General features: G+C 37.3%; 1 protein-coding gene across 1 annotated transcript in view; it reads left to right on the forward strand.

Moving 5' to 3' along the window:
* The first annotated feature begins 2182 nt into the window (after positions 1–2182).
* Positions 2183–14326, forward strand: part of DLGAP1 (DLG associated protein 1) — a 137413-nt gene continuing 125269 nt past the window's right edge. The window contains exon 1 of the mRNA XM_085319355.1: positions 2183–3136. Coding sequence (XP_085175481.1) covers positions 2183–3136 — 954 coding nt within the window. The remainder of the gene's footprint in view (positions 3137–14326) is intronic.

A 14326-nucleotide genomic window follows, 5' to 3' on the forward strand; every position in this document is an offset into this window, starting at 1 on the left:
AGCCCTAAGATAACTTGACTAATCATCTTGAGGACTGCTGCATGGCTGTAAATGGATTTAAACAAAAATTAGCTGGTTGAAGCCTTGTTTTCATAAGCCATTAAGTGTAGAAAATATTCATAGATAGCAGAGACTGGAGATAGTTATTTGATCATTATATCCTTTAGTGGAATTACTCTTGGCAGGATATTCTTAGTCAAGTCACGTTTTCAATGACTTAAGTAATGGATCTACTACTGCATCCTTTGGGATGCTTCTTTATTGCACAGTATAATAGATCATATTTAGAAACCAGCTGATACAGATGAAACACTTATTTAGGACTGCCAGAGACTGTCACCTCGATATAGTTGACAAGGCCTGCCCTCTGAATATAATATTTTTGTGTGCTTTTAAAAGTGCTTTAGGCCATACTTCTCCTCAAGTAATGCAGTGAATTCTTCTGATTTGAATATTTCAAGTGCCTTTTGTCTTATTTTTGAAAACTCTTTTTTTCTGGAACTCAAGGTCTCTTAAGAATGAATATTTTCTGCTTTGCAGGGATCCAGTGAGGGGGAGTGAAATGCAGGACATCCACAGGAGCTTTGAAACATACTGAAAAAAAATCCTTAGCTCACCAGAGATTCAGAGGAATATATAAAATATGTTCTGATGAAATGCAGAGCAAGTTTTTCCAGACTGGCATCAACTAGATGCTATTTCAGCAGACCATTCATTGTTGCCAATTTGCCAGTAGGTACAGTTGTCTACAACCTGTTAAAACATGAACTTCATCTGAGAGAATATTGGAGGAATATTGTAGAAAACTAGTTGCTGTGAATGTCTATCCATATTCCAAGAAAAATCTCAGAGATGACATTTCAGGAAGTACAGTAGGAGATTAACCATGCTGGGAGCAAATAAAGTCACTGAGTGACTCCCATTTCAGCTGACTGCAGAACAGGACTCCCTCTGCAGAGCCCACTGCTTCATCACCCTCTGCCCATCACGAGCTGAGATGTCACCATCATAACATTTTGCAACATTTGGAGCCCTGTAATTTATGCATTAGTAGCTCAACGATTACAATAACAATTGTGTCCAACCCTTTGCTAGTGGTGAGAGCTGAAAGGAGGGCATCTAGTATCAAACAGAGTGGTTATTATATCACTTGTGATGAAGGAAAATTTCCATCTCAAATTGTTGTAATCAGTAGCCTATAACATTGTGAGTCACTCCAGAGCCAAATAACTGCAATCAGGTAGTAAGTGTTGAAATGCCTTACACTCTTAAAGCAATGTACAAGTTTTGTCTATACCAATTCTTTGAACAGTAGAGAGAGTAGGAATACTCAAACACTGCTTTGTGCTCTGAAAAGTTATGGAAAATAAAACCAAGTCATGCATTATCAATCAGGTTTTTTTTATGAGTAGAAGCAAGTAAAAAGTAAATACAACCTCAAATATATGGATTTTTAAACAGTTAGTTTGACTTCATTTTGATAGCATCAGTGAAAGATACCGTTTTATTTTTAAATTGAAAAAGCTTACAAAAAGTAGTGTCTCAGTATTGTCTTGAGATACTTACTAGGCAGACAAAATACAGCTGAAGTAAAACTGCACTTGAATCATGAGCAAATGTGCATTAATGCCAGAGGAAATTTTCCCACTGATTACACCATGCTTTGTTTGGCCAAAACTAACCCAGAAAGCACTCCATTAAGGACATGATATTTTTCAACATGTTTATTTGGTCCTGAAAATGTGCAGATGAGCAATTCAGGCCCCCTGGGAGGCCTCTGTCCATGAATGTTTTCAGGACTGAGGTTTTAGAGTTAGGTAGCGATATTTATATTGCTGTGGAGTAGTGAACAGTGCTAAGTTTCGTTTCAAATAAATTTCTCATATCTGTTTTTCAGCTGTTGGAAGAAGTTCATTTGTCTTGTATCTTGTTTACGTGTCCCCAAATATTGCTATGTATGGCCATGGGAAAGATTAAGTAATAAAAAGAATCAGGAAAGTTTTATTCTGAATATTTTTATAATAAAAGGCAATGAAAGCTAAAAATGCACATGATGATTCTTCTCGTAGCTCAAATACCTTATGGCTTCTGTTGTATTTCATCCTTTTAGGCCTTTCTCTGAGATCTGCCCGTTGCATAGCCATATGTATTAGATGACTTTGGGACTTGCTTTCCATCGACCATGAAGGGATTATCTAGCAGCCGTAGTCATCATCATGGGGTTGCCTGTGACCCTCCGTGTGACAGTGTGCCACATCACCCAGACAGGAAGCCATATTTGTTAAATCCAGTGGACCCTCACCCTGCAGATCACCCTTACTACACTCAAAGGAACTCTTTTCAGGCAGAATGCATGGTGCCCTACAGCGATCAGATTGCCAGCAGCACTTTTCCTCGGAGACATTACAATTCTCACCATGAACTTAAAGACGAGTGTGCTCTTGTTCCCCATGGAACTGCCAATAAAACTAACCGCATTCCTGCCAACCTTTTGGACCAGTTTGAACGACAGCTGCCTCTGAATCGCGATGGCTACCATACGCTGCAGTACAAGCGGACTGCCATGGAGCACCGCAGTGACAGCCCAGGGAGGATCCGACATTTGGTTCATTCTGTCCAAAAGCTCTTTACCAAGTCCCATTCCCTTGAGGGACCCTCCAAGGGGAGTGTCAACGGGGGCAAAGCGAGCCCAGAGGAGTCACAGACGATGAGGTATGGGAAGCGTAGCAAGAGTAAAGAGAGGCGATCAGAAGGTAAGCCCAAATCCAATGCCTCAGGATGGTGGAGTTCAGATGACAACTTGGACAATGATGTTTGCATTTATCATGGCCCCAGTGGGGTTATGACCATGGGAAGATGCCCTGATCGTTCTTCTTCCCAGTACTTTATGGAAGCCTATAACACTATTAGTGAACATACTGTGAAGTCATCCAGAAGCAATAACGATGTCAAATGCTCTACCTGTGCAAACCTGCCTGTGAATTTGGACTCCCAGTTAATGAAGAAAAGCTCTTGGTCCTCTACACTAACTGTGAGCAGAGCCCGTGAAGTTTACCAGAAAGCATCAGTTAACATGGACCAGACAGTGGTGAAGGCAGAGACGTGTCAACAGGAGCGGTCGTGTCAGTACCTTCAGGTACAGTGTGGAGAACTGATTGCTGTTAACTGTGCTCTGCCTTGTTGCAGGTGTTTGTGGGGGATGGAGGTTTGCTCTGATGTTTCATTTTTCCTGAGAGGTCACTGAGCATACAATAAGGGCTAATGCAGCTGAAATTAAAAATAAATCTGCTTTCTTTTTTTTCTTTTTCTTTTTCTTTTTTTTTTTTTTGCCAGCATTCAGTATTTCAAACAAACAGTTTGTATTGGAACAGGCTTCATTTTTTCATGTGGGAAAAATAAGACCTCTCTATGTATTTTTTGAATTTATAAGGCATTCACAGTAGGGGTATAGAGAATTTGATGTTGTAGTGTTTGTAGTTAGCATTACAATGTCAATTAACAAGATGTTACCAGGATACAAATTCTTTGATTTCTGTAATTTCAGGATTTGCCTTCATTTATTGCTTATTTTATTATGAAAGCCTTTGAGACCTTTTTGAGAAACTTTGAGGTACCCTGGTACTTTCTGCAGTAGGAAAGCAATCTACTTTCCTTTTTGCCATAGAATATAAATTCTCATAAAATAGTTATTGTAAAGTGTCCAGATTTGTTTATCTGGCTATTTCTCTTTCTCATGGCTTTGATTCAAAAATATAAAATCAAAAGGTTGAAATTATTGCTTGTTCTGATTGTACATTTTAGGAGTACATCACCTACTCCCTCACAAGCTGTTTGCAGTTAATACAGCGTCACTATTTTTCACCAGTATTGTATCTTTAAATGTCAAGAATCAGATGTCTGCTCTTGGAGCTATCATACTGCCAGTGAATGTTTGTGGCAGGAACATGGATCAGAAAATATTAAAACTGTTTCATTCTTAGGAGAGCTGTGGATAGCTTTTATGCACTTTAAACGAAGCTCTTATGGCACATCTAAGTGTATGTGTAAGATGGGACAACGTTGCACAGAGAAGAGAGAAGACCATGAGGAAAAAAGAGGTTTGCTAAGACAATTTGGTTTCATTTTAATATAGTGGGACTCTTGTCTATTCATATAGATATTGTAACAAGTTTTCTCCTGGGGTACTTTAATGAGACATTCAGCTTCCACATTCTGTTGTTTAAGTCAGAATTCAGGGAAAGTATAGGACTGAGGTATCCACATTTAAAATTTGATCTTAAAAGGAATTATTGAATGGCATGCAAAATAATTTTGAGTGCCAGCCTYTGGGATTCTGAGTATTAAATGTAAAAGAGGGATGTGTGTATTTTCTAGTAATTGTTAGGAGAATGTGGTAGAGGGGGAAAGGAGACAGTTTGAAAGCTCAGTGTGTGTTTACAGCTGTGCATATGGACTGGGGAGGGACAGAGGCTTCGGAATAGCCTAAGGTTACAACCTTCTGAGATCGGTTGCATTAAGTTGCTTTGATCTGAATTTTGTGAGTCAGAAGAAATTGTAATTTTGGACTTGAGTGTTGTGGTTACTTTGGACCTTGAGATTTCTTCTGTTTATGTTTTTGTTTACTCCTTCAATCTTCCACCCAGGTTTCAGTAAAATAGCTAACAATTCAGTATGAGACCAGATGGCTAGAAAAGAGTGAAAAACGGTGCCAGCATCAGCTTTAAACGAACACCTCCATGGGGACTTTTAGATAATATTTAACTGACGGGAATAGACTCTTGAAGTGGAATTAGAGGACATTATCTGTGTCTTTATGAAAATATGTCCAACAATTGTCAAGGGCAGAATTAGGCTAACTAAATTCAGGCTGTATTTCCCATTCTGTTTGTGTCCTCAGTGATGGTTTTAGTTTGTTTTCCATTTCATTTCATTTTTTCTAATTGTGTGCCTGTTTGTAAAAGTCTGGAACTAAAACTTCTGGCTTGAAATTGTTAAAATACAGAAGAAATGTTAATCAGGCTTTGATTAACACTGCAAAGACTATTCAGACACCTAAAAAAAGGTGTGCAGATTTAAGAGAGCAGATTGGGATTACTCTTCACAGCTTAGAAAGATAACAAATAGATACAGATATTAAAAAGTCACTCTTTATTTTGAATGCATCTCACTGGCTTTCCCTTCACTGTACCACTCTTCTTTTTACACTGAAAGCCCTTTGGGGCTGGGACTTTGTTTCCTTTTGTGTTTCTACAATGCCCAGCACAATGGGGACCAGAATGTAATTGAGGCCTTTTGGCCGTCCCACAGTATAAATATATATTAGCAAAAGCACAGTATCACTCTAGTAGTGGGCTGTAGAAGTAGTCCAAATATCTGCTATTTTTCCAATGACCTTTTGATGATTTTGCCAAAGGACTGGTGTCCTATATTCTTAGGAGAAGTAGAAATGCACTAAATGAGATAAAAGCTACTTAGCCACAAATTTATGACAGTARTGGATAACTCTAATAATGACTTTATCAGAGTTAAATTTTCTTCTTTGATGTATTTTTCTCATTAAATGTGGTATAGGTGTTCTTATCAACTCACTTGCACTTTATGGCCCAGGACATAAACCCTGTGATCCTTGAAAGAGTGAGCTATTTTGTTCATGCAAACTGTTCTTGTTATAATATCTGAATATAATGAATTAATGATTTTTTTTCAATTCAGTGTACACAAAATTTTTCTTTATCCTGGCAGCTCTGAGTATATCAGAGATCACAGATGAAATTCAGTTCATATTTTCTTCTAACGGCTTTTATCACACAAGTATCTGGATGAATTCTCAGTGTAAAGACATGGAAATAACAAACAATTATCTCACTTGGTGTGATATTTTCCACATAATCATTCTGTGGAASGAGTTGGCAGCAGTTCATGTTACAGATGGGCTAATTTCTCATAATTTGGAGTTTGGATCATGTGCAGAGTCCTCCTGCATTGTGCAATCTTTTCTTATCCCAGTGGACTCCATTTCCATCCTGTGTACAGAAGTGCAGTGTCCCTCTTTGGAGTTTCAAGAGAAGGCATAGCTAGGAAGACTTGACTAAACTTCATATGTCTTTTGAAGTAGATATAAGCTCCTGGAATAGTTAAAAGATTGTCAGACAAAGCCTTTCCTCTCATCTGCATTTCTGGAACAGAATTGTTTTGCTCTATTCTCTCTATTTTCTTTCTGTCAAGAACAAGGGGCTGGATAATATTTATCAATAAAGCTTTGTATTGTTTTATATATTTTAGAATGGAGGGAAGGAAGCATTGATGTTAAGAAGTAAAGTAAGGTGCTTTTTTGAACTAATTCTTGCTACAGGATAATACTTTCATTTGATCAAAGTTTATTGTTGGACTAATTTGAAAGAAGATGGGAGGGAACTGCTCCTGTTTTCTCTAAAATTTTCTTTAAAAATAGCTTTCCATTTCTTGAGAGAATGGTCTGTAAAGCAGTGAACAGCCTCCACTTCTCTGGCACCTTCTTCTTCAGAATATTTAAAATTAAGCAAAACAATCAAAGATGAAATGTAAGCAGCAGTATTTTGTCTGAGAACAATATGGTCTAAATACACAGGTAGATACTTGTTTCCTATGAATTCCTGACTGTTGAAGCTAATAGAGTATCTAAGACACTGCACAGTTCATCTCTAATTATAGCTTTGGCATTCAATATTCCCTGTAATTACTATTCCCATAGGGCTTGGTCCCTTTGTTAAGAGAGAGAGAAAGATACAGGGATCATATTTTTCATATTATTCCTCTTTTCTTTTAATATGGGTCGGTCGGATGTTTTTTTCTGACCTCGCTGTATGAGACTGAAATCAGTTGTGTCAGATGCTCACGGCTGAGGAAGGAAGTTCACTTCTGGAAAGTGAGGTGCCGTAGGTGAGGAAGCCTGGGCAGCCGCCAGGGTTCTGGGCTGGAGTCAATAGTCCTTTGGTGGCAGACCAAGGGATACACTATGAAAGCTGTGAGCAAAGTTTCTGCATGTGATCAACATTTTCGTGTTTATCACAGACTGAATCTGCTAGCAGAGGGTTCTGGTTGTGCTCAGTGTCCTATGTGAAGGTTGTCCATAATGTGCAGTAAGTCTTCTAGTGTTAAGAAACTCATGTAGTTAGTGACTTGCTTCCCAGCCTTAGAACAAGGCATTTCCCTAGTTTCCTAGGAGTCAGCACTTATTCCAAACCTCTTTCTGTTGCCTATGTCTATGGATGGACAAATAAAAAGCATGACTTCACCCTAAATAATCCCGGTGATCGTAATCGGTCATTTGATTTGTTAACTCCATATATTAAACTGAGTATACCAAGTAAATTGCTTATCCTTATGACACAGTAATTTATCCTAGGTMTGTTGTGCTGGACTTATGTGTGCAGGTCTATCTGCATTTTCAGTTATTTTCTAATTTTTTTCTCATTAGTATTGTTTGTATTTCTGTCACAATAACCATATTCAAATTATTTTTTCAATATGTCCTCATATATATGTGGAAGTTGTGTTTTAATCACCACTATTATTGAGCTATTTTCAGTTGTAACAATTGCTGTGGGATGGGGAACATGAATAATTAGTAAAGTCATGGGATTATAAATAAAGCAAAAATAGCTAATTTACAAAAAACATATTCATAACAAATAATTCAACTGAGTCTACATCTAGATTATTTAGCCTACCTGTAAACCTATTCAAGCTGCCTTTGTTGTATTAGGAGAAAAAGTAGGAGAACACATAGTATAGCCCTCCCTCTCCCCCTTGGAATCCTTTAATTTACCTAAAAAATATTTTGTTAGAAGAATTATTAATGTTGGTGAGAATGATCTTGCTACCTGTCTCACCTTAGCAACTGCTATGCTGTCATTCATTTTATTAAAGCCTTGACCAACCGTTGGTGTTGGAGTAATACAGTAATGGAGGCCACCTAAGTACTAAGAGAGCTGRTTTATGGCAATGACAGTACTTTAGATACAGCTGAATTTTATCTGCTCTTGTAGCTTAGCTTGTCATTTTCTATTCTTTGGTTTTACCAGCTTTCTGTAACTTCTTAGTACTGAATGTACCAGCACTAATGTAATTTTTTATAGATTAGCTTGCAGAATTACTTTTGGTTCATCTTGTTAGCATCCCTACGTTCTAATAGCGCATCCAGTAATGAACATAATTCTGTCAGCTCAATTCCTGTCTTGTGTTGCTAGCATACAGAATATAGGATCTAACAACATACTTGGGTGATTCTATATTACATATGCTGTTGTGTCAGAAATATTTATGCAAATTATGGCTGCACATAATAGCTAGTGTTTGATATTCCAGTTCCTTTAGATACAAACACGGATAAGATTTGATTCAGTGCTGGATCTGACTCCTTTCTGCAGCTTTAAATATCTGCCATGTTCTAATCTGATTGTTTTCAGTAATTTCACTGTAAAGAAACCCAACTGAAATCTTGAAGACAAATCCAGTCCACCAAAGAGGATTATTTCAAGCTGAATCTGAGTTTGTAATCCTTGATATTTCTCGTGGAGACATGCACAGCAGTTGGGAAATAAACACTGAGTGGTGATATATCTTCTTTATTAGGAGGAAAATAATAAGGAATATTTGCCCTCCTTCCAGTTATATTTTTTATTTGAAGAATGGAATTTGTACAAGGAATTCTGCAGTGCCAGAAAAATAATTTGAGCTGGGGGCAGGTGGCCACAATGTCTGTTCTGCCCTACATATGCTCTTCTGTTGTGCGTGTTGCACTGCTGAGCTTCTCTCACTAATGAATTAAGCAACATAAACATGAATCTGTTGTATTTCTTTTGTCCTTTCATCCTCTTATGTGAAGTCCATCCTCTTACTTGGCTGAGCACAGGGTGAAGAGATTATATGACTTCTGATAGATATACCATTATGCATTTGTCTTACCAAAGGCTAAGAAATGTGCTGTGCAATTGGATAGGGCATAATGACAGTTGTGATGGACCAGRGCTTCCAGAGATGATCTTGGAATTGTTCCTAAGAAAGTGTCTTCTGTGCAAATACSTTTCTGTCTAATTTTGCTTTACTGACATAACTCCATTCTGCTACTCAGTTTGTTAGGAAATCTTCTAGATTTCCTGGACTCTAGCCATTCAGTTCCCAGAAGATGAGAGTCGAGACTATAGTCTTAATTTAGTATCCAGTGAGACAGTACTATAGAGCACAGGTGGCATCTTGGGGTTCCTGAGAAAACACACCATGATATTCTGAACTGGGAAAAGTTTCTGTAGAGCTGAATGAAGGCTTCTTACATGGGTATATCTCATTGCTGTAATCCAAAGAAAGCATTGTGCAAGAGTCATTGAAGTCTGGCCACTGTGTGGTAGAAGGTCTCAGAAGCTAATAGCCATTTGGAGTTGGTAGGTAACTGCATTACTTCAAGCTGCTGTTTGTGGGAGTGCAGCATTAGCAAAGCATCAGAGATTATCCAGAGATTATTTGTTTCTCTCAAATACTCTCTTATTGCTCCCACCACATCTCTTTCACTTACAAGGATTCAGATTCGGCTACATGTTCTTCATCCATGTGCCAATTCCTGTCAGCTTGATGCTGGACTTGTGGTCATRTGTAAAAGAAAGGTAAAATGACATCCTATTTAACAGTATTAGCATTTGACTCCAACTGATCACTGTGTGCAGGTACTGAAGTGACTAGGGACAGAACTGATTCACCCTAGAGAAGGTATCTAGTAGTGAAAGGTCATTTTTCCTTTACTATTCACTGAAAGTGCCCTTTCAAGGATTGATGTTCATGTTAAAGACAGGCTGTAGGTCTTTGTCATGCTTCTTGAACCAGAAAGCTTTAAAGGCATTGAAAAAGATTCCCCTACCACTGAGAGAATATCATCGACAAGTATCATCAAAATTATTTTAGTTTAAGGTCCTGGCCTTAAGTCACACTCTGTGGCCTTCAGTTATGTTTCTTTCAGTTAGTTGAGGTGGTCGTGGCTGTTTGGCTTCTTTTCTGCAGAACATGTGGTCCTCTTCACTCTTGGYTGAATTTTTGTATGTAAACCAGCAGGGGAAAATTCATTTTGGAATCAAGTTGAGGCTGTTTTGTGTAGGAGATACACCATTATCATTCCCTATCAGACAGGATGTGAATCAGATTCACGAGTCAGTGGTCAAGGCACCTTTTGATGAATGAAAAAACTAAGCTGTGGCAATGCTCAAGGAATTTTGTCTATTGACTCACTCCTTGAGGATTCATACTGTTTTAGAAGGTTTTCTAAACTATTGCTGAGTGAAGGAATATGGTAATCCTTCACACTGCTTGTTCAGTTTTGATGGAAGTTGTGGGCATACAGGATTCAAGAAGCAGTTTGCTGTCTTAGGCAAGTCCTTTTTCTTGACTGTTAATATTCTTCAGGTAAAAATATATGGAGAAAAGTAATCCAAATAAAGTGAGTTTAAAATAGTATCTGGTTGCAGAAATTGCACAAGCTAAAGCAAGTGTTGCTGCAGATACTGAAAATTCTAAGTTTGTACTAAATGAGAGTAGCCTCCTTATCTGCCTTTATGAAAATTCTTGAAGCCTATTAAACCTATGTTTATTCTCTAAAGGTTAAGACTTTCTTTTTTGCAAAATTTAATGACTCTTCACACATGCAAGTTGACACAGTGGAATGCTGCTCTTCTTTACTGGTCCGATTAATTCAAAATTCATGAGTGCCAGGAATAGGCTTAGCAAGTGGAAGATGGCAATTGAAACTTCCTTAACAACATGCAAAGGAGGCATAATAACTGCTAAGAAAACCAAATTGCATGGGTTTGAAAATCTGCACTGAGCAGTCATTAAGCATTGTTCTTCAGTTGTGTGATTTCATTTCATTAAGTATTTGCATACTAATAGAAAGCTAAAGTTACAAGTCTACTGCTGTGAGCGATGGCTAGCCACTCCCTTCCAGTCCTTGTGTTTACTTCTGTAGTCATCCACACTGCTTTGGCAAAGCACAGGGAGAAGCTTTAATGCTCTCAGCTGAAATAAACCAAATCAAACTAGAGATCAATAATGAACTTAATTTGCTATAGAGACAGTCTGTTTGGTATTTCCTCCAATAAGGTAAGTTAATAACAATTCTGGGCAAAAAGAAGGAAATTTGATATTCTAGTTTTTAATATTTAAAGCCTGAATAAAAATTGTTTTCTGTACTTCTGTCCTTAAATGCTGTTTTTTTCACGTTGGTATGTGAAATAATGTACTCACTATGTGTGAGTTTTTGAAATGGATGGCTGAAAACTAGAGGCCAGTATACCTGTTTGTTTTGGGGACCTAGGCTATCTGTTAGAAAAATCAAGTTCCTTTATATCAAAAGAAGGCTTAAAGGAACTGACCACGCATTTCAGACTGGCTAATAACAAAGTGTGAACACTTTCAGAGCAACATAAATTCAGATAATGATCAGGACTGGTAGCTCATTCAGTATCAGTGAATGAAGCTGAATCCAGGTAAGAGGCTGTGGTAATATGTATATGATCTGTTCTGTTTACGGTAAATTTTGTATCTGTCATTCGCTCAGAAGAAAGAAAGTACAGTCAGTGTTAGTTTTCACACTTGTAATAAACATTCTATTTTTAGGTGTATGTTGAAGGATTGAACTTGAAAATTTCTATAACTTGGCCAGTTCTGAGGCCTTTGCTAAGTATTTTAAATAATTTTTTTCAATTAATGGTGGTTTCTTATTTCACTAGGCTTTTTGTATAATTAAAGTACATACACTTTTGATTATTAGGCTTGTAAAGAAAGAGTGATCTTAAAGATCGTTTGCAAAATGAAAGGTTCTCCAGGCTGTCCATCATATCAAGTGTGAATAATAATAGCTCTATTTCAGTAAAAACAATGATGCTCATTGATAGATCTGAGTTTTCTTTTTAACTACTCAGTTCTCTCGTCTTCTTCATGAGAGTAGAAATAATTATGCAAGTGATGTTTCTGCTTGATATTCTGCTACTGAAAAAAAGGATATTGCCAAGGTAATTGGATAATATGATTTCCTTGAAAACATTAAACAGCTTTATCACAAGTATGTCAATCTTAATGCTATAAATCCTCCAAGGCAGCAGTTACTGTGCATATGTGCTTGCATGCAGCATAGTAGGTGACCTTGCAAGGTATAGTATCGGCCATTTAAACATAGCAAGAGCCTGTAGGAAAATTTGTACAGACCTCCTGACTAAAAAAAAAAAAATTAAAGGGCTAGAAATTCACATAGGCACTTTCCCAGCATTTTTCCAGACCAATAGAAAGCAAGGCATTACGGTATGTTTAGTACCATATGCGTAGAAACACAATTGCAGGAAACAGTGTGATCAATTTTATTTTCCTAATTTGTAGTTTTGAGAGGGCTTGGTGTGTTGTTTCTTTCCCATGATATGAAACCCTTCAATGTGACAGTAAATTGTATTCTCTACTATGAGCTGCTACAGCCATTCCTATTAGGCACCAAACAAAGAAGCTCTGAAAATCAAGTCACTTGTTTTAGTTTGTATTGCTTTAGGCATTTACCTTAGACACAGAAGTATTAAAATGTTGATATTATATTAGCTGCCTCTTTTCTCTAAACAGCAAAATAGATACAAAAATAATAATGCTGAGTTTGAAGGGTTGTGTATCTTACTCAAGTAATGCACAGATAATGCTCTGAGATCCTTTCATAGAAAGTATCATAATGACTATGCATAAAGAAAACAAACGTCTAATACTTCTAAAGCTTATCTTTACCTTGGAAGTGCTCTCTACCAGTTTCATCATATCTTACTGTTTTCTTTTGTGCTATCTTCTGAAATCAGGATTTCCAACTCTTATGAAACTGAAGGAAGATAGCAGGGAGTTGTACCCAAATTTCTTTTCCTAATATTCTCTTACATATTGAAACCTTTCTGACAAAAACAGAAATCACTCAAATATCTGCAAGAAAACTAAGCAGACTAACAAAAGAGAAAATACTACCTACCACTCCTTTTTAATCAAAAATCCGTAACATTCTCTTACTGCAGCTTCGTCTATGCAAGTAGGACAGTTTGTACAACCCTCAGTGCCTAAACTGAAGTCAGAAGTATATCTAGGTTGGTATTTTAGGCTGCTCTCCAAATCTGGGTGTTTTTCCTAGCTGCAGCTGTGCTTTTCTCTTTGGCACATAAAGGGTTTACCCTTAAAACCATAACATGGTGGTGAAACTTGGCTTGCATTTCTGTCATTCTCATCGTTTTTGCACATGCAAGTTGCAGTCCCCAAAACAAGAACAGGTCTGCAGCACTCCCTGAGACTGCTCTGTCCCTGGTCTCTACATGAGCAGCTCAGCTTTTTTTCCCACAACTATAATGTTTAAAGGCAGAAGAGGTATTAATAAGAGTGTGTTGTGTGTCATAAATTACCCTACCTCACTGAGCAAGCAGAGCTGAAGCGGGGGCTTCCTTGTGATCCCCTCACACAAACTGTGCAGCCAGAGCAGTGCTCTCAAAGCTCATCACGGAGCTTCCATCTGCAGGATTTGCATCTGTAAATAGTAAGTTTTGTGGCACATTCATCGCAACCAGCTTTCAAAGTTTGGACTATCATATTTAAATCATTCTGAGAAGCTTTGGGATGAAAGGCATTGTACTTACATATGGTACTATTGACAACACAACTCGAGAATTTCAGATTTATGATGCCCACTGCAGCTGTAGCTCATCTATATTGCAGCTATGGACTACAGCATTAAATTTAATAGYATGTCTATTATTTGATAAAACTGTAAGTGTTCAGCATGCCTGAATTATAAGTACTGTTTGAGCATTATAACTTAAAATCCTCTGACTTTTCCTTAGTTAAAGACTCCAACCTGAATATTACCATATTTTATTTAGTGTATTAAAGGATTCATTTTCTTTTTTATTTTAATAAGAAAAACATAGATCCTTAACTAAAGCATGGTCAGTAAAATATTAAACAGATAGAAGAGTATGTCCTCTGAGGTTTCACATATACTTTACATATCTTACTTAGATATTTAATATCTGCCTTAAAAGTGACTGGAAATACACTTTCAATGATTTAAAGTTCTGGCTGAAATCCTAGCATTTCATCAAGTTTGATTTCACTAACCCTGTGTCAACTTCTTTCTTGAACATGAGTGATTTGAAAAATCAAGGTTTGCCAGTATTCCAGACAAAAGGGAGCTGTAGGTTCCTAGGTGTGTATGAGGGATGTTGTGAAAACAGACTGCATTTTCTTTTCTTTTTTCTTTTTTCTTTTTTCTTTTTCCCTTTTTTCTTTTTTCTTTTTT

This window comes from Rhea americana, unplaced genomic scaffold, assembly GCF_003343005.1.
Source record: "Rhea americana isolate MKP2758 unplaced genomic scaffold, rheAme1 scaffold_58, whole genome shotgun sequence".
Taxonomy (NCBI): domain Eukaryota; kingdom Metazoa; phylum Chordata; class Aves; order Rheiformes; family Rheidae; genus Rhea; species Rhea americana.